At 42.5% G+C, this 25772-nt stretch overlaps 1 protein-coding gene across 19 annotated transcripts in view; it reads right to left on the bottom strand.

The window, feature by feature from the left end:
* The window catches only part of Kiaa1217 (KIAA1217 ortholog), a 458308-nt gene that overhangs the window by 53659 nt on the left and 378877 nt on the right, over positions 1–25772 (bottom strand). For 18 of the 19 annotated variants that reach the window (XM_029470001.1, XM_029470015.1, XM_029470008.1 and 15 more), the window contains one exon: positions 12376–13208. In XM_029470001.1, coding sequence (XP_029325861.1) covers positions 12376–13208 — 833 coding nt within the window. Of the gene's footprint in view, positions 1–12375; positions 13209–18468; positions 18697–25772 lie in introns of those variants that run through there. The other variant, XM_029470036.1, reaches the window with a different exon arrangement.

Here is a 25772-nt window from a genome sequence, read left to right as displayed (position 1 = left end):
GAATATTAAGAACGCTTAAGCTAACTCTTGCCAATTTCACTTGCTTTAAGGTATTACGGGTTGGTGTAATTACTGTCAAAAAGATGGCTCAAAAATGGTTTCATAACCCATTTTATATTATTCCATAAACTGTATTTATGTGATGAGTAGAGACAGTTAACTAGTCATTTAATGCTACAAGTCAGCTTGGCTGCAAAAATCTGTTTGAGTCCCAAATATGACATGAATAAAAGAAATTCAAGGAAAATTCAGGGCAAGTGTGGTCCCTCAGCAATCAGCTCCCGCCTGACGTCATGCCTTGCTGTCCCCTGTGTGCCGTCTGTGTGTGCAGGGGAAGCGCACACATACTGTTAGAGGGCTGCCCTTTCTGCCTTTGGAACAGAGGGAAGAAAATCTTTTATGTTTAAGGAAATACTTTTAGCCAGCAAGCTCATTTATGTGATTTTTGATTCAAGTTTCACCTTTAACCACCTCTTTTGATTACAGACATGTCTTTGTCCTGAAGGAAGCCTCCTTGAGCCTGAATATGTTTTTTTTTTTATATTTTTGTATAGTTAAGCAAATTTATATCAATTAGGAATCAAGCTAGCATCAGACTGAGTGAAAACCATTAATTCTTTAGGGTAAATCCCAAAGGGGATGTGCAAGCATGCATGATGAGCCTGCACACGTGTACATGTGTATACATGCATATGGAAGCCCAAGGTTGATGCTGAGTATCTTTTAGAGTCACCTTCCACCTCATTCTTGAGTTTCTCAATGACCTAGGAGCTCATTAATTCAGTTAGGCTGGGTAGCCAATGAGCTTCAAGGACCCACCTGTCTCTGCATCCCCAGTGATAGGGTGACAGAGGCACACTGCTTGTTCTTATGTGTGTGCTGGGTTCTGAACTTAGGTCTACATGTTTGAGTGACAGATGAACTGAGTCATCTCCACAGCCCCCAAAGAATACTTTTTCAAGATACAAGAAGGATACAGAGGAGCTGGCTGAAACCAGTCAAGTAAGCTAATGTGCAGCAGAAACTCAGCCTTCCTTAGACAGTTCCCTATCTTTAAAAATAACCGAAGAGATGGCTCAGTGGTTAAGAGCACTGACTGCTCTTCCAGATGTCCTGAGTTCAATTCCCGGCAACCACATGGTGGCTCACAACCATCTGTAATGGGATCAGATGCCTTCTTCTGGTGTGTTTGAAGACAGCAAAAGTGTGTGACACACACACACACACACACACACACACACAATAAGTCTTTAAAAAAGAGTACTAAGTGATCCCTAAATTCACTTCTGGGTCTAATATTTTAGATTAGATTTTGATTTGTTTTTCCTCCTCGCTATCACCGGGGTCTATGGTTATTTGCTAAAAGCTTGGTTTCTAGCCAATGGCATTGTTAGGAGCTACTGGGGCCTAGCAAAAGAAAGCCATCATTAGAGAGTACTATTGAAGGAGATGTTGGGACCCTGACTTATCCCTGAGTTTCCTGTCTGCCATGAGGTAAGCGGCTTCAGTCTACCCAAAACACCCACGTCATGCTGTCCTGCCTCACCACAAGCACTGTGCTAATCAACCCGAACAACTGCAGACTGACGTCATAATCCAAAATAAACCACTATGACTTTTAAGATGTTTTAACTCAGGCATTTAGTTACAGCAATGGAAATCTTTACAACACAGATTATTCTCTCTCTGTGTCTCTCTGTGTCTGTCTGTCTGTCTGTCTGTCTGTCTCTCTCTCTCTCTCTGAAGAGAATGAGAAATGGTTAGTGAGCATAGGCTGTGAGGACTGCCAACACGAGGGTCCATTGTATCCACACAGGGCCTTCCACAAGATCAGTGTCCCTGCAGGTAGAACACTGATAGAATTGAACTCTTATTCTTACAAGTACTGAAGGTATTTTTCACAACTGGATAGTGAACAGGTTTCAAGCCCTTGCTTGTTCACGCCCTGTTTCTACAGTATGAAAGGAAACACTCCCTAATTAACTAAAGATGCTGTTAAGGGATGAAGTCAACAGAACGCCAGAATCCAGGTCCTCTTGCTATGCTTGAAGCCTTGCAAGTAACTAATCTATTCATTTTCCATTTCTGCTCTAAGTTACCCTACTGGGGACAAGCTAAGCAACCAAGACACCATCCTGAAAGCACCATGCAGGGGCAACCACAAATGCAGTCTTCAAAGCAGGTAAGTCCCTGCCAAGTTGAGACCCAGGGGCCAGCACATATGCAGTGGAGATCATGGCTGGGGATGCCAAAGGTCTGCTAGCATCTGGATCTTCAATGTCTCCCAAAGGCTGGTGTGGTAAAGGATTCATTCCTAGTCTGTGGTAGGACTGGGGGAGTGCGAGTTTTAGGAAGTGGGTGAGTATGCCCTTGACAGGAATACGTGACCTTGGCTCATTTTGCCTGCTTTGTTTCCTGGCTGCCATGAATTACAAAGATGTCTTCTGACACATACCTCACTTTGATAAAAGTACAGCTCAAGCTCAAGGTGACAGGGTTAAGTGAACATGTACTGGAATCTCTGAACCCAAGATCCATGGGCCCTTCCCTTTAGCCTTAGATATTTTGTTACAAAGATGGCAAAGACACACACATCTCAAGTCTCAATACTGAGAGGTCACAGAGTCAAAAAACTCTGCCATTGTTAACAGAGATGCCCTTGGTCTCCTAGAAAGATCACGTCTAAAATCCAGCGGAAATTGGGATCCTAGAGTTGCAGTTAGGAGGAACTTATTTGGCACACATAATTCTTCCCATTCTGGTTCAGTGATCCTGACTGAAAGGGGAAAAGAAGGGTGTGCCAAGTCAGGCAAGTGGATCAAAGCTCAGACACACCCAGGCCAGGGCACCTAAGGTGTACTGAAGCCCAATGAGGCTCTTCCCAGCACAGTAAATGCAGTCGGGAAACACTCCCAGTAGTTAATCTCCTTCACAGTTTACTTCTGTGAGCAGACTGTACTAGTTGGGACCTGAAAATAGCCCCAAGTCAAGTGATGAGACTTAGTTGTTTTCTGGATCTGGGTGGCAGCATACCGTGATAGCTTTCTGGTTTTATATCAAAGAGACTTGTCTTGATTACCGGACTTTCTGAGTCACAAAATGGGGTTTGTACCTATTTCCTTAGCACTGCACGGAACCCATGATGGGGGATCCCTTAAAATTACAGCAGACACTGAATATCTGCAAAGGAAGGGTTCTTAGTAAACATTACTAGTTTGCCTGCAGAATACAGGGACTATGGCTTTTTGGCTATGGTGACACACAGCCCAGGGTAAAGCGTTTCATTTCCTGTTGGCTCTGCCAGGCGGTGACTCTAGCTGCCACACCCCAGAATGAGCCAACACAAAATCAATTTTGAAGTTTCTTTCTCTTCCCTGAGGGTGCACTTCAATATTCATGCTCTGGAATGGCATTTCTTTTTTCTTTTGTTAAGTACAGGTACAAACCGGTAGAAATAGTTGTTCACTTCTGCTACAGATTATTATTTATCTGCAACTGACAGCACTATGGGGAAAGGCCCTCGGGTGCTTGTGAAAACAAGGTCCACCATGCCAGCCTTTTCTAGAGTGGAGGAACATCCTCATAGGAGTCAGCCTTTTCTTTGACAGGATTTCCCATCATTGTCTGCATTGTTCTTAACTCCTGATCTTCGTGCCTCAGCCTCCTGAGCTTCTGGGAATTACACGTGTGTCTCCTGTGCCTGGCTCCTACCTACTTTATCTATAAAATTCTAGCATGAAGTCCAGAGAAATAAAATGACTCAAAGCTGGGTTGTGGTAGTGGTAGCACACGGCTTTAATCTCAGCACTCAGGAGGCAGTGGTAGGCAAAACTCTTGAGATTTTAGTCAGCCTGATCTACAGAGTAAGTTCCAGGACACCCAGGGCTACACAGAGAAAACTGGTCTCAAAACTCTACACCATACCATACCATACCAAACCAAACCAATCCAAAAAGAATGATTCAGAAAAAGAAGGAAGACATTTCTTATCTGATCCCGCCTTAATGTTCTTATTGCCTGTCACCTTTCTAGTGGCTCGTGGCTGATAGAGGAAGTAGGGACCTATTACCTTTATTACAAACAGTATAGAGGCAGCATCATGTCGAGACCCCAGTTTACTCAAATGGTTCCAGTTATCACATTCTGGACTGTCTCTCCTTTTTATTTTCTGTAAAGTCAGGCTTCAGGACAAGTGGCCTCCAAATCCCTTTTAGCTCTGAGGGTGGACAAGGAGGGCATGACTTCTTTCACAGCAGTACAGTAAGTAATATTAGTTTTGTTTTTTTTTTTTTAATAAAAAAGACCTACCACTTTTGGAAAGCAGGAATTGATGCTTACAGTTAGCTGTTATTTTGAATCACATCATTCATGAAAAATAAGGCCTAGAGTTTTTTTTTTTTTTTTTAAAGATTTATTTATTTATTATATGTAAGTACACTGTAGCTGTCTTCAGACACTCCAGAAGAGGGCGCCAGATCTCGTTACGGATGGTTGTGAGCCACCATGTGGTTGCTGGGATTTGAACTCTGGACCTTTGGAAGAGCAGTCGGGTGCTCTTACCCACTGAGCCATCTCACCAGCCCCAAGGCCTAGAGTTTAAGTAAGGATAAATGTCACCTACTTGACCATCAATTGGAGAGACAATGAATCCTAACACAGCTAAGACGTGGTGTGGGCATCACGAGAGCCTGAGTTACATAGACGAGCCTTGTTTTCAGGCCCAGGGCAATCACACTGATTTCTACAGCTTCCTGGAGGCTGGATCTGTCCCTAAGCCTAGATTCTTCTCTTTGGAGAGGTTCTGCTTGGGGACCAAAAAGAGTTGTCTGAATGTTAAATTGCTTGGGCGACTCCATTTTCCTGGAGCCAGACTCAAGGCTTCTGATTGACTGCACCTCTGGAGAGACAGTCCTGTTTTAATTGGACCTAACTAGTGACAGGCAGCATCTGCTTCTCTGGAGAAGCTGGTTTGTTTAAAGTAGCTCAGACTTTATAGTGGCCATTCCCTGGTATTTTGGACAGGGTAAGTATAGGGAGAACTATCTTCATATATCTGATAGATGGCTAAAATATTTATTAGACATCTGTTGCATGAGCTTAGTGGTCTATTGCATACCTACCAAATATTCTTTACCCATGAGGTTATATTCCTGGGAAATGTAGTAATAATTCAACATATGAGCACCTACTTGGTTTCTCAGATTGGCAAAACACCCTTTCATGATGTCATTTTATAGGTACTGTAATGGTAGAAATATAGCCAGTTTTAGATAAACACCAGTTGGCCTTCTTCTCCTTTCATTATGTGCAGACCATAAATCCCAGAGCATGGGAGGATTATCACGGAGCTCCCAGATGGGCCTGACTTAGGAAAGTGCTCCTGTTTCTGAATTCTTAGCAATTACAGTCTATATCACTGCTTTGGAATTAATTATGTACAAGCATTCTCCCCCACCCCCAACCAATTATGGGAGGGTTGTAATTGAAAAGTTTACTTGTCCTTTCATTGTTTAGGACTTGGAATAAATGGTGGCTGGATTTCCAGCTGGCTCACAGAAGTCTCTTTACCCTGAAGTGTATTATTAATCCTTTTGCTCCACATTGTTTTCACGGAAAAAAAAAATGTGTACTAACTTCCCAGCTGGACTCTGAAACACCATGAAGAGATCTTCCCCCAAGCAGCTCAAGACTCAGAGAGGCACTGGGCTTGGCATGTCTTCCCTGTTCCCTGCTTTGCTAGGAGACTCTGTCACTTTCAAGAAGACAGGAAAACATCTCCCAAGCATCCCCCAAACCAAAACCAAACCAAAATGCCACAGTAGGTGTTCTTGTCAGATGGGTTAAGAGTATAGCACTTGGGGCCAGAGACTTGACACACTTAACCAGAGCACAGCTCAGATGTATGTATTAAGCTCTGAATGTTTTATGGTTGTCTTCAAAGTTTATGGTCTTTGTGTATGAGAACCACATCTAAGCTCCTCTTTGTCAGGGCAAAGCAACCAGTTCACAGCCAAGTGTGTGAGAGAGGAACTCAATAAACACACCCATTGATCCACAATTACAGTTCTGTGGGAGAACAATTCAGACAAGGGCCCAGTTAGTCAGGCACCAGCAAGCATCACAACAGACGGTAATCCAGGTAAACCAATGACACCTGCGGAGGGGCCTTTGCCATCAAGAGCTCTGTCCAGACTGTGCAGGTCCAGGGTGATCTTAAAAGAATGCCCAGAGTCTGTCTTGTCTTTCTGTCCCCAGTCTTCAGGATGCACCATCTTGATGACTTTCCTGAAACAGACCTGCTAGTGGCTTTGTTACTTTATATATTCTGATCTGTATCTTTGAGTGAGCAAATTCCATTCTGCATTTACACTCTCAGGCCCACCCCAGTCTATCTTTTGATTTTATTCTCACCCCTCCCAATCATACCTTTTGGTGTTGTCTACTCTTATACTAAAAAGAAGTCTGCCTGCATCTTCAGGCAGCTGTTTCTATGTTTGTCTTTGTCCCTGCCTCTCTGTTTCTCTGTCAGTCTTCTCTCTCTCTCTCTCTCTCTCTCTCTCTCTCTCTCTCCCCCCCCTCCCCTCTCTCTGTATGTGTGTGGTAGAGGGATTTTCTCAAAGGAGGAACTCTTAGACACTTGTATGGAGTTGTTATTTTCTCCACTCTAAGCAAGAAATGGCAAACGGAGGCTCATTAACTCCATCAATGCATCAATGAACCCACTGCCAACAAGTGCGAAGTAATGTTTGAACCTAGGCAGGTTTTAAAGTCCTCACCATAAGCAAAACCCTGCACCAATGGGAGTTCCAGTGAGCTCTATCATAATGCTCTGTTAGCTGGGCATGGTAGTTTCTGGAAGCCTGAGGCAAGGGGGTCTAGAGTTTGAGGCCAGCCTGGGTATATAAAAAGATATTTTAGAAATGAATACCCCAAACCAAACCAAACAAGCTAACTGCAACACTGCTTTATCTGTGAATGGAAGAACGGATGTGATGATGTCATAACCTGCATTTTATGCTCACCACACAGCTATTTGTCAGGCTTACTGTGTTTCAGAAAAAGCTCTATATTTCCCTGGGAACATAGTGTCTCGATGGAGGTTTCTAATTTAGGGGTGGGGTGTGCACTTGACCATATTCAGAGACAGCTTGGTTGTCATTTTAGTACACACACACACACACACACACACACACACACACACAGGTTTTCTTTGTTCTTCTTCATGAATGGCCAGGGTAAGGGTGTCGATGAATTGGGTGCCATGTGGTTTCTCGTTGTATAGACTTTGCTCTTTGGTGTGACTCTCTACTACTCTGATAAACTTACCTGCTTGGCTGCAGAACAATGTTAAAATGGGATCTCAGCTCTAGTTCACCAAGCATGAAGAACCATATTTTATTTGAAAGATTATGTTATGCATTTGGAGGGACGGCCATTAGTGACTCTGAAATGAGTACCTTGGAATTTTGAGTTTTATTTCTAGAAAAACGCTTTCAATTATATGACCCAAACTACAAATAGAAAACAGCAAAAACATAAATAAATGCCCTCGAATTTCACAGCTCTTCTGGGCTGTTTTATCTGACATGGCCAAGGATAAAGATTCTGTTTAACGAAGTAATTTTGTAACCAAGAGAAGGCAGAAGTGTGTGTCCTAACTGTCTCCTACACTGTCTCCCTCACCAATCTCTTACAGATGATTGAACCCATTTTCCTTTTTTAAAGGCAAAGCCACCAAAATATGCAAGATGATCTTTCTAGAAGCTCAGGTACAAGAATGCCAAACATTCATGGGCTCTTCGGAAGGAGAACACTACCAGCAGCCAAATTACATTGTATACACTGTTCTTTTATTAGAGATTTACTGAAGTCTCTTCAAAAAAGAAAAGACCTGCCAACTCCCTGAGTAGGAGGCACAAGGCTGAGTGTGAGAATGGAGATCAAATGACTCAGTGTTTAGCACTTCCTTCCTGTGTCAACAGAGCTGTTACAGAATCATGTTCCTTCACTTGGTTGCCAATGGTCCTCTCCTAGCATCCCTGTGAAAGAAAGGATCCTCCTCTCTGATTTCTAATGTCCTGCAGATATTTGGGCTATTATAGGGAAGTGCTCTTAGGAACCTTATGGGAGTCCTGCTGGCTCACAGAAGGAAGCACAGCTCCTTGTAGTTCCTGTCCCTGTGTTCTGTCAGCTCACCTTTTAAATGCAAAATCTCACTTAGAGGCTCGCACAGAAAAAGCACTCTCATTTATTTGCTTTTAATATTATGAAACTGCAACAGAAATTGGTTTGGCATTTTATATCCCATACTCATGAAGTTAGACTTTTTAAAAATAACTACCCAGATTAAATATTTTTAAAATAACGTCATGAGCTAAGTAAGACTATAGCATATAATTTTGCACTTTTGTAATTGTTCCTGGTGTTTGTCTTTTACATTTTTTTCCTTTGACATAATATTCAGATGCACTTTTTTTTTTTTAAATAAATTCTACCAGGAATGTTCTCTCCCTTCCCTATTTCTGTGTAATTGTGCTAATATACCAGCTAGGGCAGTTATACTTTAAATGGCATGTGTATATTTAGCAGTATAATTATGCAAATCCTGCCATGTTTATGATTGTGAATGTCCTTTGGGAGCAGTTACTTAGCATCCAGTCCTAAAATGATTTCTGAAGAATTCTGGCTGCAGTGTTCAGAATTCACTTCTCTCTGCTTTGCTGCTATGGGGAAGCGGGTGCACTGCTGTCAATCAGCCATGGTTACTATAGTCACCTACATGCACCCAGTAAATACAGTACTTCCTCCCTCCTCTTCCTTCCTTGTGAGTTGGGATGGACTCCCAAGCTTTGCACAAACTAAGCAAGGGCTCTACTACTGAGTTATTTCCTCATTATAAAGGATGGGATCTTGAGCTTGGGATTACAGGTGTGTGCCAGCATGCCTAAGGAAAGGTACTGAGCTTTCGCTAGACCGAGCCATAGCACTGGCAGCCTTACGGAATCAGAGTAATCCCCCTGCTCCTCAGTTTCTGCATCTACGAAATGGAGTAAAACAAGCTTATATCTAGTGGTTGGTCTGGTAGCTCTATTACATAATATATGGATGATATGTAAAACAGTGCTTGTTCCAAAGAAGCCCCTGTACATGACAGCTGTGTATGTGCTGCCTGTCACTAGAAGCATCACTGTTTGCAAATGTTCATGCCCAGGATGAATCAGTCAGGACAGGAAAGAGGCCTTTCATTGAGCAGAGGCTCAAAATGTAGATGGTGTATGTGCCCATGAGGGCTTGTGGTCTATGCGTATATACATGCACATCTGTAAGGTGGTGTGTGTTTGCATGAATGTATATGGGGTCAGTAAGCCCCCTGGACATCTGTCCTAGGTGGCATAAGAAAGCAGATGAGCAGGCAGTAAGCAGCATTCCTCTATGGCCTCTGATCTAGCTCCTGCCTTGAGTTTCTTTTCTGAATTCCCTCAGTGATGGACTGTTGTCTGGGAGTGTAAGATGAATAAACACTTTCTTCCCCAAGTTGCTTTGGTCCTGGTGTTTATCATAGAAAGAGAAATCTAACTAGGGCAGTACAGACACAAGAATGGGTGTTTTCAGTATGTATGTCTGTGGTGTTTTTGTGTGTCTATGTCTATGTGGTATAGGTGAACAGGTGCCTGTGTTTATACATGTCTTTGTTGTATATGTGTATATGCCTGTAGTATATAAAGGAGTGCATGTATGTGTTTACATACCTTATATGTGTATATGTATGTATGTATGTATGTACGCCTTGTGGAAGGAGTACAGCACTAACCAGCATACAAAAACACAAACATTCCAACTGTAATCTCTGGAGATAAGTTAATCAACAAACAAGGGTTCTTTCTTTGTTATTTCACAGTTGGTGAGGGTGGACCATGAAAGGTAAAGCTATCCGCACCACGATCATCTGTCCTAACTCACTGGTCACAGCGACACGGCTTTAGGTGAGCATTCAGCTTTTTTAGTTAATTTTTCTAATAGATTCTATTTTAGATACAACATAAGTCGAATTTTATAAAAATGTTTTATAACATGTAAAGAAGAAATCTACAGACTTTTTTTTTGAGATTTGAAAAAAAATGAAGTCATTGAGGTTGGCAAATCCTTTTAAATAAGGGAAAGTCCAACAGGGACACTGGCAAAGGGAAGGTGAATGTCCTTTGAGACATAGGTCAGGGACCCCCACAGGGAACACTCCACATATCCTCAGAGGTTGTGGGGTTTGCTGCTGTTTGTTTGCTTGGCCGGATTCTTAATACAGGGTTTCTAAGGATGGCTTTGACCTTGCAGCATTCCTTATACCTCAGGATCTTGAGTGCTGGGATTACAGTGCCCCACCATAGCCATTACCAAATCTCTCTGACAAATGAGGGGAAGTGACTGTGGCTTGGACACTTGTGGTGCTGAGAGGGGAATGTGGTGGTTGGAATGAGAAATGTTCCCATGTACTTGAACACTTGATCCCCAAGTAGGCATCAATGTTTAGGGGATGTTAGGGAACCTTTAGGAGGTAGAAGTGGGAACAGGGTGTGAGAGTTTATAGCCTGGCCCCACTTCCAGTTTTCATATTGCTTCCTGTGTGCTGTTAACATGTGATCTCTCAAGCCTCCTGCTCTGGCCTCGGGCTACCACATTTTCCTCGATATTATGGACATTTAGCTCTTTATACCCACAAGCAAAACTAAGCTCTTTGTTTTATAAGTTGCTTTTGGTCAAGGTATTTTTTTTCACAGCAACAGAAAAATAACTTAGTAGAGAGGATGACTCACTCTGTTGAGAAAATGTACCCAGAGCCCAGCATGGGAACAATGTCATGAGCGGTGGTGAACCCAGCTCTTGCTCCTCTGCTCCCCCAAGGCACCCATGGGGCAGAGGGAGTATGGTGGAAAGGGAGGGAGTGTGGATTCCTATTCTCAGTCTTACATCCCAGGAGTGGATTCTTTTTCCTTCCTTCCTTCCTTCCTTCCTTCCTTCCTTCCTTCCTTCCTTCCTTCCTTCCTTCCTTCCTCCCTCCCTCCCTCCCTCCCTCCCTCCCTCCCTCCCTTCCTTCCTTCCTTCCTTCTTCCTTTTAACTTCCTGCGCTAAATCCTTGACTTCTAGTTCTCATCTTCTGTGTGATACACCATTTCCTATCTTGCACCTCATGGACCATTTCAGGGGCTGCATCTGTCCTCATATCTACGAAGTGATCACCACCAGCCCTAAGCACCATCTTTTTTCTTAGTTGTACATCCTCAGGCCAGTCATCCAGTTGCTGTTTTTCCAACTGTGAGGGCTGGATTTTGTTCTTGCATTAATGACTCCAAATCGTTCATGCTTATTCCTGTTTCATTCTCCCAAAATCTTCATGCTGTGAGATTCCTTATGACTGAACAAATAGGGACAGCTTAGCATGCTAAAATTCTGCTAGAGGCGACAGGACTTTGGATTGATTTGTGTGTGAAGACAGTAAGTTAGGAAGACATTTTACATTCCATTCACAAGTTTGAACTTCTTATAAGGTTATACAACAGAATGAGATGGATCCATTTTTAGTGAGGAATAGCAGCTCTAAGCAGGTTCTGAGAAACTTAATATTTTATCTTTTCTGAACCCACATGAAACATGTAAGTTGTCAATTTCTATGCTAAATTTTATGATTATAATTAATTTTATTCCCTTCAGTGAATTTAGGCTAGGAAACTTTTCTCTATCACAAAAAAATTTTTTTTCGGTTATTACTTTGCAGATTTTGGAGGGCTTTCAAAGTATATTCAGGATATAAAACTTGAAGAGATCTCTCTCTCTCTCTCTCTCTCTCTCTCTCTCTCTCTCTCTCTCCATCCATTCATTTCAGAGTATTTTATTCACTCAAAAACTCTACCTATTCCAACTCCACTCCTGAATGAGTATTAAACCCAACCATCCAATATCATGCAAACTCATTCTTTTCATCTCACAAAACCAGATGAGAAATTGAAACTGCATTGTATTGGCAGGAACACAGATGGCGGTGACCAACAGTTAGGCTAGTATTCATTTTCTATGGCAGGCAATTATGATTCTTCCATCTGCTATCTGCGCGGTTTCCATCGATCACCATTTTCTTCCCAATAGTTCCAAGTTACCTTGATGACAATTCTGTGAGGACCAGAGTCTAGGGACAGGTAGGGCTGGTGGCCTTTGTTATACCTCTGTCTCCTTTCACATGGTCACTGGTGGACCTCATTAACCTGAACCCACTCATCCAGGAACTCTTCCCTGATACTCAGAATTGTGTTTTCTGGCTTGGTATCTAGAAAGCAGCTTTCAGCAACACACCAGGACAAACCATCGTCAGCCACCCCTTTGTCTTACCTGGTTTCTCTGTCTTTGGGGATTGTAGCAGTGCTGTAAGCAAATCCTTGCTTCTCAACTAGAGGAGGCCCCAGGTCTACAAGGCTGGATAATCCTGAAGTGTTCCGTGGCTTTTCGATGTACACCAGGGTGCCGGGTTCTTTTTTAAAGGACTGGCGGCTGGGGGAGGCCCGGTCTGGCTGCAGAGTGTGAGGGGGCCCATGTGCGTTAAGATGCGGGTGCAGATCTATCATTCTTAAGTCACCCACACGGTGTGGAGAGGCTGGGGGCGTTTTGGAGCCCAAGGTAGGCAAATGGCTATCAGGGTATTTCCTTGACTTTTGTCTGTATAATGACTGCTCCATTTGCATTTCTGCTTGCAAGGAAGGGCTACAGTAAGCACTCGCTGACCGGATCGCTGTGCGATGATATGCAATGACATGATCTGGGACATCCAAAGGGTGGCCGCCATGGGATGAGGCTATGCTCATTCGTCCTTCATGATAGAGGTAAGGGTCAGCATAGAAACCCTCATTTCTGAACATAACCAGGTTTTTGCTACTCATGTCTTCATCCGGTTTGACATCTCTTCTTTCCAAAATGGCGCTAGGGCTTGGGGAGATGGATCTGGATACTGGCAGGCTCGAGAGTCTGTCCCTGGGGATGGTGGCATTGCCGGGAATAGCCATTGGACGGCTGCCCCCGTAAGGAATTCTGGATGGAGAGGGAGGTAAAGAATGGGGCACCGGAGTTGATGGTGGGGAGTTTGGAATTACATGAGGTGGGTGAGCCACAGATCCTGGTCGGGGGGCAACAAGCCCATCTCCTCTTGCATAAACAATTTCTCTCTGCATCTGGAAATAAAGCAAGGAATCAGAAAACATACTTAGATATTCATGTTTTTAGGGGTCTCATGTGACAAGGTGAATTGCTTAATAAAGGAGTCTGATTATATATCTCACCCTCTTACCCGACACTCACATCAGGTGAATGGAACCTGAGAGTATGTCCCCTTATTGTCAAAAGGGACTTTACAGGGTATCCAGGGCTATACAGAGAAACCCTGTCTCGAAAAACCAAAAATAAATAAAAAATAAATAAAGGAAGTAAGGAAAGGAAGGAAGGGAGGGAGGGAGGGAGGGAGGGAGGAAGGAAGGAAGGAAGGAAGGAAGGAAGGAAGGAAGGAAGGAAGGAATAAAGAGACAGAAAGAAAGAAAGAAAGAAAGAAAGAAAGAAAGAAAGAAAGAAAGAAAGGAAGAAAGAAAGGAAGAAAGAAAGGAAGGAATAAAGAAAGAAAGAAGCCGGGCGTGGTGGCGCACGCCTTTAATCCCAGCACTCGGGAGGCAGAGGCAGGCGGATTTCTGAGTTCGAGGCCAGCCTGGTCTACAAAGTGAGCTCCAGGACAGCCAGAGCTATAAAGAGAAACCCTGTCTCGAAAAACCAAAAAAAAAAAGAAAGAAAGAAAGAAAGAAAGAAAGAAAAGCTAAGTTTATTCCTGGGAGAAGTGTGGAAGGAGGTTTAGTTCAACAACTTATTTGAGCCTCTGTGAAGATAACACACCAGGTTAGGGGAAGTAATGAGGTGCCAGTGAGATGGCAGGTAAACCATGCCAAGGGAAGGAATCTGAAGCACGGTGGAAGGGCCATTAGAGGTGATGGGACGAAGCTAACAGACACTATAAGCTGGAGCATTGGACCAGGTAGCTTAATTATCTGGGCTTCAGCATTGCATGGATCAGAAAAGGTAAAGATGCCCATAGCTCTTTGATAAATGCATCTTCAAAAAGAAACAATCGGAAGAATCAAGTTAGGGAAGAAAGAGGGGAAATAAATTTGTGCTTTGCAAATAAATTTGTGCTATTGTCTTTTGCAAGGGCAAAGTCAAAAAATATAAATAAATCCAGGATATGATTATTTGATACACTACCATTTTGGTCAAGACCATAGAGAGAAATGGAGACTATGATCCTTCACCCTGACTTCCAAGAGAGGACAAAGGGGTATCAATAGTTAGAGAGTAGCTGTGACAGGAACATGGGAGAGAGGAACCTGAATGTGCACCTGAGAAACTCATGGTGTGGCTGAAAGGGAAGAGTAGGTTGAATATGAAAGCGTCCATGCCTTGAAGAAAAGGAACTGATCCATCATCACATAAATTTGTTTAGTGAGCAACCTTTATCAAGTCCCTTTGAAGAAGCAAGCGTTAGGATACAGCTCTAAACAAGCTTTCGAATTCCTACTATTGAGAAGGTGAGTGCTTTCCCACATCTCCTCGAAGGGAAAGCAGGGCTAGAGCCAACTAGTCTTCCACAGGTCCTTATCCTGTCCCTAGCATCCAACAGGATGTAGATTCCTCAACAGGATCAGGACCTTCTATATATTATAATGGATTTTACATAGAAAATAACCTATTAAAAATGCAAAGTAGGCAGAAATAGGCAACCACCAAGAGCAACTTGTTGTGGGTGTTTTGTGAGCAGTCACTGAATTGGCCTCTTTATTCCCTAAGGATCTGAGTGGTTCTGGAGACTCCAGAGGGAGCAGGTTCCTGACTTACAATCACAGTTTGCCTCACTACCCTCTCTACTCTTTAACACATACATGGAGTTCATGATCCTTTAGGCTAGTCTGCTAGGATACCCTGCTCTCTCTTCTCCAATTCTTACTATGGTATATTCAAACTTCCCACAATGTTCTTACTCTTGTGTTTCATACCTAGTCCTGGATTCTGGGTGCCCTAACGTTCCTGCCCATATGACCACTCTCTGCTCACCTGAGACATGTGTGACTCAGGTGTGCAGGGCAATAGACCAGAAGCGCCTGCCCCATTGGAGGTCACTGTCAGGGTAGTATATCTGATTAGTTCTCCAGAATGGGGAACAACCATGGGACAGAAGGTGTGCAGAAACCATCACAAATCCTTAGAAATGCCTCTCCCATTATCTTCCAGAGTTGAGGACTCAGTAAAAACAAAGGCATGCTCAGTGTGTGTTTTTATAGGTCGTGAAATCTGAGGGGGTTTGACTAAGCTGGCAGTGAGTATCTGGCCAAATGCCACCAAACAATCATAACATACGATAACCAGCTAACAGGAGTCTCAAGATAAACTCTTCCTATCACGTTGACTCAAACAGGCCACTATGTGCTGAACATCACACATTGTCCAGGACAAATGAACAAACAGAAAATTCTGTTGCCATTATTGTTGGGAATTACAAAGGTTAACAAGATGTAAACTGTTTAGAAGCCACTAAGGACCAGCAACTCCTTTAATCAGGATCTCAGCTCTGTTTTCCTTTCTTTCTTATCAAGCTCTAGGAAACATCTAGCTTTGGGGGATCCCAGCCCAGTCGGACACAGTAGAAGTATCCATCTTTCTGTTAAGAGAGTAAAAAGAGGATAAGATTCTAATCAGCAGAGAACTGTTAAATAAATTCATATTATGAAAGGAAAATGTAAATTAACTTAATTTAATGAAAACATAGACATATATCTTTTAAAACAGCAGAGGTATTCAAGCAAGAATTTAAAAACCATGTTTTGTGATATAAAAAGGCATAGTTAAGAGTTATATTTTACAAGTATCTTTTAAAATGAAATACCCAAAAAACTGATTAGAAAACAAAAATCATTAAAGTTTCTGGTGGCATGTGTGGATATATTCTGAAAGAATAAATCCATTAATAGTTCTGGCCTCGAACACAGGGCCCCCAGTGGAGAAGCTAGAGAAAGTACCCAAGGGGTCTGCAACCCTATAGGTAGAACAACAATATGAACTAACCAGTACCCCCAGAGCTCATATCTCTAGCTGCATATGTAGCAGAAGATGGCCCAGTCAGCCATCACTGGGAAGAGAGGCCCCTTGGTATTGCAAACTTTATATGCCCCAGTACAGGGGAATGCCAGGGCCAAGAAGTGGGAGTGGGTGGGTAGGGGAGCAGGGCGGAGGGAGGGTATAGGGAACATTCAGGATAGCATTTGAAATGTATATAAAGAAAATATCTAATAAAAAAAAAAAAAAAAAAAAAAAAAAAAGAATAGTTCTGGCCGGCTGTGGTGGCACATGCCTTTAATCCTAGCACTTGGGAGGCAGAGGCAGGTGGAATTCTTAGTTCGAGGCCAGCCTGGTCTATAAAGAGAGTTCCAGGACAGCCAAGGCTATACAGAGAAACCCTGTCTCAAAAAACAAACAAACGACAACAACAAAAAAAGGAATAGTTCTGATAAATTATGCTGTGCATTCATATGAAGAATGTGGATGTTAGTAAAAATACTGAAGAGTCAACATCTGTCTTGGTCCAGGTGCTCATCGGTACAGCGCCTCCATGAGTGAGGATGGATGAATGGATCCTAGCTATAGCCATGAGCATCACATACCTGCTGACCATGCTGGTTATCATCCCTGCCTTTTCCATTTCAAAATAATCTTGCCATAGTCCAATGGGGCCTCTGAATGAACCACTGAGTTAGCCACTGAACATTAAATCATGACAGAACAGTTAATCTGAAGTTGGATGGTACATCAATACCAGTGATGTAGAAATCAGAAGTCTCTGGCAAAATGCTCATGTTGCTTTGCCAGGCTATGTCTAATTTCCCAAGACTGGGCTTTAAAAAGTTCCCTGATCATGTCACCCTCTGCTCTAAATAGAGCCCCAAGAGAGAATGACAAGATAATCCCATTAAGCCCTGGGGAAACATGGATTTCAGATCTACAAGAACAAACCCTTAATATGAGATAACTCCAGTTTATGCAGTAAATGCTCTAGTTTAGCTAAAGGTACCTCACTCAGGATACAGGAGAAGGCTTGGGAAATGAGGAGGGAGCCTCATGTTAATGTGTAAAAACTAGTCTTTAATGACCTCACAAGATGCTTGTTTGACTGGCTGCAGGGCCACTAAGCAATAATACTTTGTAATTTAGAACAGCCTTTGCTGCTCAAGCTAGTGCCCGTCTTATGACTGTAATGGCCTTGTTTCAGGCGTCTACAGTTTTATTTGGTTGCGATTTTTAGTCATCTTGCTGACAAAGACCTGATGTTAAATATGTATGAGCTGTCCTTATACTAATACCCATGGTCAGGCCTAGGGGAAAATTAAACTAACATTCTATGGTAAGATAAGCAAGACACAGTGCACACAGGACAACAGTTGACCATTTGAGCCTCTGAATTTTCCACCCATCTCTGAGGCTTCTCCTGTATCTCCTTCCACTTGCTAAGTTAAAAGTAGCTATGCACATCATTGCTGCCTTCCCTTCTGAAAATTTAACATTGCTATCTTTATGTAAACATCAGCTCTTTGTCTTACAAAAATAAAAAGAGGACCTACACACGCAGTAAGATCTTTGACTCCCTAATCAGAATTTCCTTCAAGTATTTTTATTTTTCGGCATAGGCTCAGGCACAAAAATGTTCAACCACCCTGCAATGTATAAGCCAGGCTATTCTCCCTTGTTTGCTTGCTTTGCCTTTGTCTTTTCCTTTTCCCACTCTTATCCAAATCCCTATTGTGTCTTGACTGTTTGAGTCGTTCTGGTGCAGGTAAACAGGGAGGTGTTTTATACAGGCTCATCACCAAGGTGGCCCTGAATAGTAGCAAGTTGCCGTTCTTCCTCAACGCCCAGTTCAATAAACTGCCCCGTTCTTCCATCAAACCAGAAAACGCTGAAGGTCTGTACAAATTACATTTGAATTAGGCAGCAATACCTAGGACAGCCATATTTTATTTCCCCCAGAATTCTAAGGCAAGGCAAGTGTTATTCAGATGGAAATTTCTTGAAAGTAAGATAAGATCTGTAAGTAAGATAAAACTGAAAACCTAGCGTGGAAAAAAAAAAGTTCATTTAACATCTTTTGTGGAAACTTAATCAAGTTACTTTCTGAAGCACTTACAACACATACGGACATGCTTTGTGGGGAGGGAATAGCATGCTCAGTTTACTCTATTTCAAGCCCCACCCTTCCAACTCTAGAATCTGTACGTGGCCTCCTCCATCAGACCACAAAATGAAGAAACCCGAGAAAACAGAAAAGCGGAGAAAACAGAAAAGCGAAGAAAACAGAAAAGCTTCCTGAGAGGCCGTTTCCAACCTCAAAGAATTAAAGCCACTTACTTTTTGTTTGAGGAAATCACCTGTGCAATTGCGGCTGTGATCAAGCCCATTGGCTCTGCCTGGGGCTATGGCACTCCTTTGTTTGAGAGCCTCATCTGAATCCTCAGGCCCTCACATGATCAAAGCTGACAACTTCCCTTCTCCTCAGAGTCCAAATCACAAGGGTGCTCAGATAGTAAAATGATCCCCAATGAAAACCAGTTTGTTTTGACCCGGTCTTCGGAGCGAAGCTGCCACAGGCATGGATAAAAAAGTTGCTCTCTCAATGATAAGCCAATTTCTCCTCCCCTTGGAAATTAGTCACTGAATAACCTCAGCCCACATCCAACCACAGGCTACTGCGTGGGTGACTCAATCCTCCAACAATTGCTTACAGGGCAAGAGAGTAAGGAAAACGCTCAATTGCTGAGAGCCATGGGTAAATGGATTAACAACAAACACTACATTAGCAAATAGATTCTGCTTCAAGCGTAGAGGATCCTTAAACCAGACGAACAGCCAGCCACCGGGGAGTGGAAACCAACAGAAAACCCAGTGTCCCAATTACCCCTAGTCCAACTCTTGGAGAAGCTTCCTGTTAGAGAGAGAAAGAGAGAGAGAGAGAGAGAGAGAGAGAGAGAGAGAGAGAGAGAGAGAAAACTTCATCTTCTGCTAGAATTTTGAAGTCTGGTTTATTGGCGAGTAAAGGCAACTCTGTTTTCTCTTCCCCATGCTTGTGATACCTGAGGGGGAGAACGGGGGAGGGAAAAGAGCTAGTTTACTAATTAACCAGCCAGTTCTGTAACCAGGCTGAGCGCTCTGTCCTCTTCAGCGCAGGTGGCAGCAACTATCATTCTGGAAAGCCAAGCTGAAACGAGGAGAGAAAGGCAAGACAAGCTGCAGCCGCAGCGACTGCAAGAGGAGGTTTGAGAAATGCAAGCAGCTCCTGGCTGCCCCACCCACCCTAGGCACAAGGAAGAGAGAGCCCAGGGTTCTCCAGGGGTCTCCCCTGTGCAAGGGACCGAACAGCCTGACAGGACAAGAGGGTTTGTATCTACCAGAAGTGGCTTGCTGGAGGACAGGTGTCAACACCTGGCTAACAAAAGGTGAGCTAAGTAAAAGCCAAGGCTTCCCTTGGCTCACAGAGGCTCTCTGTGCCTCCAGGGACAATACAACAGCCATCTGGGAATCCTGCAACAGGAACCTCAGTCACTGGCTGGCCTTAAACCACACCCCAATACCACACTCATGGCTGCCCGGACACTTAAAGAAAAACACACTACAACGAAACAAAACATTTTCAGACTCTCAGAGGTTCTTCTTGCCGACCAAAAGAATTCTGTGACGTCTGTGAAGTCCAAAGGCTGTTTGCATTGCAGGCTCACCCAAAAAACTGTTTACCACCCCGATTTCTTGTGGTTATTAAGGGAGGGGGAAAGTGGTCTCCCCAACACCACGGCCTTCCCAAGATGTCCCATTAGAAACTAGATTTTGATGATGTGGCTGTAACAGATGCCATCTAAGAGGCTTGGAAAGAGGAGGAGGGATTTGAAAACCCTTGTTTTGATTTTTTAATCTAATCAGCACAGATTTGTTATCTTTCAGCAGGCTAAGGAAGCACACGCTTGGCTCCCAGGCATCTGGCATACATTTGGTAGGTTTTGTGGGGTCACAGGAGGGCTTTCCAGGAAGGGGAATTTAGAGGCTGGCCTTCGTTGTCTGTGAGAGCCACATCCAGCCCTACTATACCTCTAATGCTATTGTTTAATGGCATAGGCCACAGCACTGCTCTTTGAGAGACTTCTACAATGTCTTCCTTGTTCTAAGGGGCTGTCCTCGGAGTAACAGGGGCCATGCTATTCTCACTCCCAAAAGAGAAGTGACACCCCCCCCCCTTCTGCCCCCGTGCTCTTTGGTTGAGTGAAGCATGACATAATTAACATATTATTTCATGACAGCCACCTTAGAGGTGGTGGCTTCTGGTGACTCTGCCAACCATGTGAGTCAGTGATAGGCAGTCTGGCCTCCCTCTCTGGTCTCCTCCCTCTGTCACTTCAGAAACATCTCCTTTCACTTCCAAAGTGCTCCAGAGCCCTCTCTTCTGCACAGCACATTTGAGACTTCTTCATTACTGGGGCAGTAATTCAGTGTCAGGAGTTTGACAGGCAGCCCAATCCTGTGGTGAATCAGGATGAGTTGAATGCCCTCTAGTAAGCAGGAAGTTGATTGGAGAGGGGAGAGGAATTTGCTATCCAAGGCTCTAAAGAAGTGGCTAATGAACCATCCATTTCTGGAACAAAGTGCTTGCTGCACATAGGCCCACTGAGTGAGTAACCCTCTTCAGAGGACGGCTTAACTTCTTCCTACTAGTCCAAGTACAATCAACTGGTGGCATCTGTAGGCTGTTCCCAGTCCTGTTGACCTTGGGACAAACAGCTTTTGTCAGATTCCTATTCACATCCCCTCTGCTTTTGATGGAAGGCTAGTGAGGTGGGAGTAACTTATTTCTTTTGGGTTAGCATTAAGAAAAGCCTTGCCAGTAAATATCCAGTATTACCTCAGTAGGAAATAATGTTTATTCTTTGGGAAGGCCAATGGTATTGTAAAATTTATTCCTAATTCCTCTTTCTCATTCATTATCAATTTAAGGTACATGTATGCAAAAAGAAACTCGTGCCTACAGACATAAAAGGAAATGATCATTATGCTGGAAAAATTTCAAATTTGTCTTGCTTACACTGTTAAAATGGCAAGGATGGTCATTTGTAAGGTCTTATTAATCTATTAATGTTTCATTTGCTCATAAATGGACTGTCTCCCAGACATGAGACAGGCTGTTGCCAAAATTATTGGATTCTCAGTAAAAAGATGATCCAGTCAGCGGTTAGTTTGTGGCTATATTTAACATGGGTGTTATTCCCAGAAATAGTTTGACATAAAGAACTCTAGTTGAAGTGTACACTACCAGATGTAGGAGACCAGCCCTGTGCCCAGGAGTGATTAAAGATGCTTGGGCTGGGGCAGAATAAAAAACATAATATTAAGTACATCATCTAACTTCCAAGTCATAATCAGGGACAGGGCAGAGCTGAAGGGCCGATAAAAGAAAAACTCCCCTCTTTCATGGACACTTGATCTACTGGGCTGTTCCCTGTGTTATCATGAGCCAAGGACAACTCCTTCTGTATTGTCAATAGGCACAGTTAGTAAAATCATATCTTCTTACCAGCATTTGCAACAGATGGAACAAACAACTCCTCACATCAGTGAGTCCACCCATGCTTCTGCATGGACAAAGTTCTTTTGTTCTTGAACCCCTTTTAGAGCGTCTAGATTCATTGCTAGTATGTACTCAGCTCAGTGGCTTCCACTATTTCCTTTGAATATCAGCTATTGGAATGCCTATTTAATTATTAACATACACCTTAAATGTATAAGATATTGCATTATTAACTTATAATGCTTTTATTGTAAAAAGAATTTTAAATGTGCTCTTGAGCAGGTATATATGATAATCAGTTAGCAGCTTTGCACTATACAAAGTGCTTTCAGTTATGATTGTATTTTATGGGCCCCAGAACTTGGTGAGACACAGAGGGCAGGTACTACTGTCCTGCATGGCTAGGGAATGACATGTGAGAAGCTAAGAAATTTGTCCAATATCATGTAGCAAGTATATAACTTGTAGCATGTAGTAACCATGTAGTAACTAGTAGTACCTTAGTGACACACTCATCTGGAGGGGGTAAGCTCCAACACCCTAACTAGATGCCTAAGCCTGCAGATAGTATAGAACCTTATATATACTACACATGCCCCATAGTGATCAATAACAGTCACACCTTTGGGATAATTATAACCATCAACCGTAATAAAAGCTACTTAGAATTTATGAATTGCTTATTTTTTGAATTTCTATTGATTAGTTTTAGATAAACCTAGATTGATCTTAGGAGGGCTGAAATCATGGGAAGGGAAACTAGACACAAATATTATATATGGATATACATATATATGTATATACAGAGACAACAAATTATTATTTTTTTAGCAACTCTTTTATTTTATTCTAAATATTTTTTGGTTTTATGCAACTTTATTCTCATATGATTTAGAAAAATATTCATATTCATAGGTTATGAATATATAGAGCTATTATATGTATACATGTTATCTGTCATAGAACTATTACATGTATACATATTATCTATCATAGAACTATTTCATGTATACATATCTATCACAGAGCTATTGCATGTATACATATTATCTATCATAAAGCTGTTACATACAACAGATTATTTATGCACTAAAATATCTGGGATGTTTCTGATTAAACTCTCTGAGCGTCATGACTCTAGTTTCGCTAACGGTGCTTCTTGGAGGAGCATAACGCTCAGAGTTAAACCACTGCATCTCTCAGAAATTCACTATGTCAGAGGAACAGATCCCTTCTCTGGACTTTATGCTATGATCGCAGGAATTTAGATGCCATAGCAAATAGCGTTAGGATGATTGCAACAGCGTGAGAACTAAGACATGCGCATGTTTCAGCTTGATGACATGGCAAGTCTAAACTTACCAGATGAGTTCATAATGATTTATATAGAATTGTAATCACTACAACTATAGATTATAGAGACAGAGTTTTTAGGGCCCATTAGGGAAAAATTATGGTAGTTATATGGATGAATGACAGAACTTGGAAACCAAATGGACACTTAGCAGCCCCACGCCCCATCCTTGAGGGATGTGTGCTGGTTCCATTACTGTTTAGCTGAACAAACATTACACATGGTGAGCTCCATCACAGAGCCCATTTTAAACAGTCTGCCATGGGTGATAGAAGGTGCTTTGCTGTGCAATCATTTTTATCTATAACTGACCACTGGCTAATGTGTCAGGAGAGGAAAGGGTTGTATAAGAGACAAGCCCCTGGAGAGAACAATGAAAGACAATAATTGATAAGTCTCCAAATCTAAACTCCCAGCCAATAAATGTGAATCAACAGGAGAGTTTCATACCAAAACATCCCTCATAGCAATTACTTCTGGTTTAAAAGGGTCTCCTCTGTTCTTAAAAGTAGCTTCCAGTGTCAGACACTTCTGTGGACATCCATGGTAGAGGATGCTTATAGAATGGCAATGGATGCTGTGTTACAATGGGAAAAGTGATACTTTCTCAGTTTTTTCAAAGACATTTCCAACTTTGTGTTTGTAATGAATATGCCCTTGAAACCCCATCTTGCTCCTTGGCTTTAGCTGGAGGCCGAGACAGAACATACAAAAGCACCCGAGAAGTATTTGGATCAGATTATTATTTCTGAATGGCCTCTAAGTATGTCTCTTAAAACCCAGTGGAGACAGTCAGGCAAGATGTCTCAGCAGGTAGAAACACTTGTCCCGTAAGCCTCATAACCTGAGTTCAATCCCTAGAATTCGTAATCGAAGAAGTGAAACAACTTACAGAAGTTATCCTCAGGTCTCCACCCGTAGGCCCCATCATGCACATGCCTGTGTATGCAGGTGCACATGTGCTTGTGTGCACCCCTATAACGATAATAATAAATAAATTTTAAAAAATCATTGTAGAATGATGGAGGGCAACCAACCATCATCACTTTTTTTTTTTAAAGATTTATTTGTTTATTATTATATGTAAGTACACTGTAGCTGTCTTCAGACATTCCATAAGAAGGCACCAGATCTCGTTGCGGATGGTTGTGAGCCACCATGTGGTTGCTGGGATTTGAACTCTGGACCTTCGGAAGAGCAGTCGGGTGCTCTTACCCACTGAGCCATCTCACCAGCCCACTTCTTTTTATTTTTTTTTTAATGGTTTTTCTTTTTTTTTTTTTTTTTAAAGATTTATTTATTTATTATATGTAAGTACACTGTAGCTGTCTTCAGACACTCCAGAAGAGGGCGCCAGATACGGATGGTTGTGAGCCACCATGTGGTTGCTGGGATTTGAACTCTGGACCTCTGGAAGAGCAGTCGGGTGCTCTTACCCACTGAGCCATCTCATCAGCCCTTTAATGGTTTTTCGAGACAGGGTTTCTCTGTATAGCCCTGGCTGTCCTGGAACTCACTTTGTAGACCAGGCTGGCCTCGAACTCCAAAATCCGCCTGCCTCTGCCTCCCAAGTGCTGGGATTAAAGGCGTGCACTACCACGCCCGGCCCATCATCACTTTTGAATGAATCACTGAATCTGCATTCTAGTCCAGGAATTAACATGAGCTTCTTAATCTTTAAATAAGATTTCCTGTAATGTCCTCTCCAAAAATATGATTCTATAAATTCGTGGAGTACTTATTGAGTAGCTACAATCTGTGGTAAATCCAGGGTTATAACTGATGATGGAGAAGGAATTTATTAAGACATAATCCTCACCATGCATAGTAGTGGCACAAGCCTTTGATCCCAGTACTTAGGAGGTCCAGGCAGACAGATCTCTGTAAGTTCAAGGACAGCCTGGTCTATATAATGAGTTCCAGAACAGCCAGAGCCACATAGTGAGACCCTGTCTAAAACAAAACAACAAAACAGGACATACTCCTCACCTTTGAGGAGGGCATAATTTAGAAGAGAAAATTAAATACGCATATATATATATATATATATATATATATATATATATATTCAAATTAGGATGCAGGAAGAACCTCTTAAATGAGTACCATAGAAAAATCCTCTCAGAACCCTCAGAATCCTCAGACTGTGAGTCTTTTGATATTAAGCTTTGGGGAGCAATCACAATCACCTATGATTTCTCTATTAGTAAATATATTCATAGGAAAAGAAAGTAATATTTTTAGAGATTTCTTTTTTTTTAATGAGTCAAAATTTCTTTCTTTCTTGCACTTGAAGTATTCCTCGATGACATCCTTGGCCTGAGATTCTTTGCCATAGACCTTAACCACTAAGCAACTGCAGCCAACCACCTTCCGTGGTTTCCCCTCTCGATCGATTTTACAGAGGCCTACCCATTCCCCTAGTTTCTTGTTCTCATCAACCTTTATCAGGTTGATTTGGTGCTCAGCACAAAGTGCCTCCACCAGCTTGACATACATGGGCTTATCACAGTTGGATGCGAGCACACAGAGATGGGCTTGGCGCCTAAAATGCAAAACTCAAAGGTGAAACCACAGCTTCAAGTGTTTCCGTCTTCACTGTGCTAGTAAACCTAACCACACAGGACATGTTAGAGTGTACCAAACTGCAGATTAGCCATTCAATTTCCCTGTACAAACCTTGGCCCTTGGATACCAATACCACACATTATTTCTTGAGGAAACCATGACCACTTTCAGGACATTTCGTAC

This window comes from Mus caroli, chromosome 2 (genome assembly GCF_900094665.2).
Source record: "Mus caroli chromosome 2, CAROLI_EIJ_v1.1, whole genome shotgun sequence".
In the NCBI taxonomy this organism is placed as follows: domain Eukaryota; kingdom Metazoa; phylum Chordata; class Mammalia; order Rodentia; family Muridae; genus Mus; species Mus caroli.
Note: the sequence above shows the minus strand (reverse complement) of the source record. Positions and strands in the feature narration are given on the sequence as shown.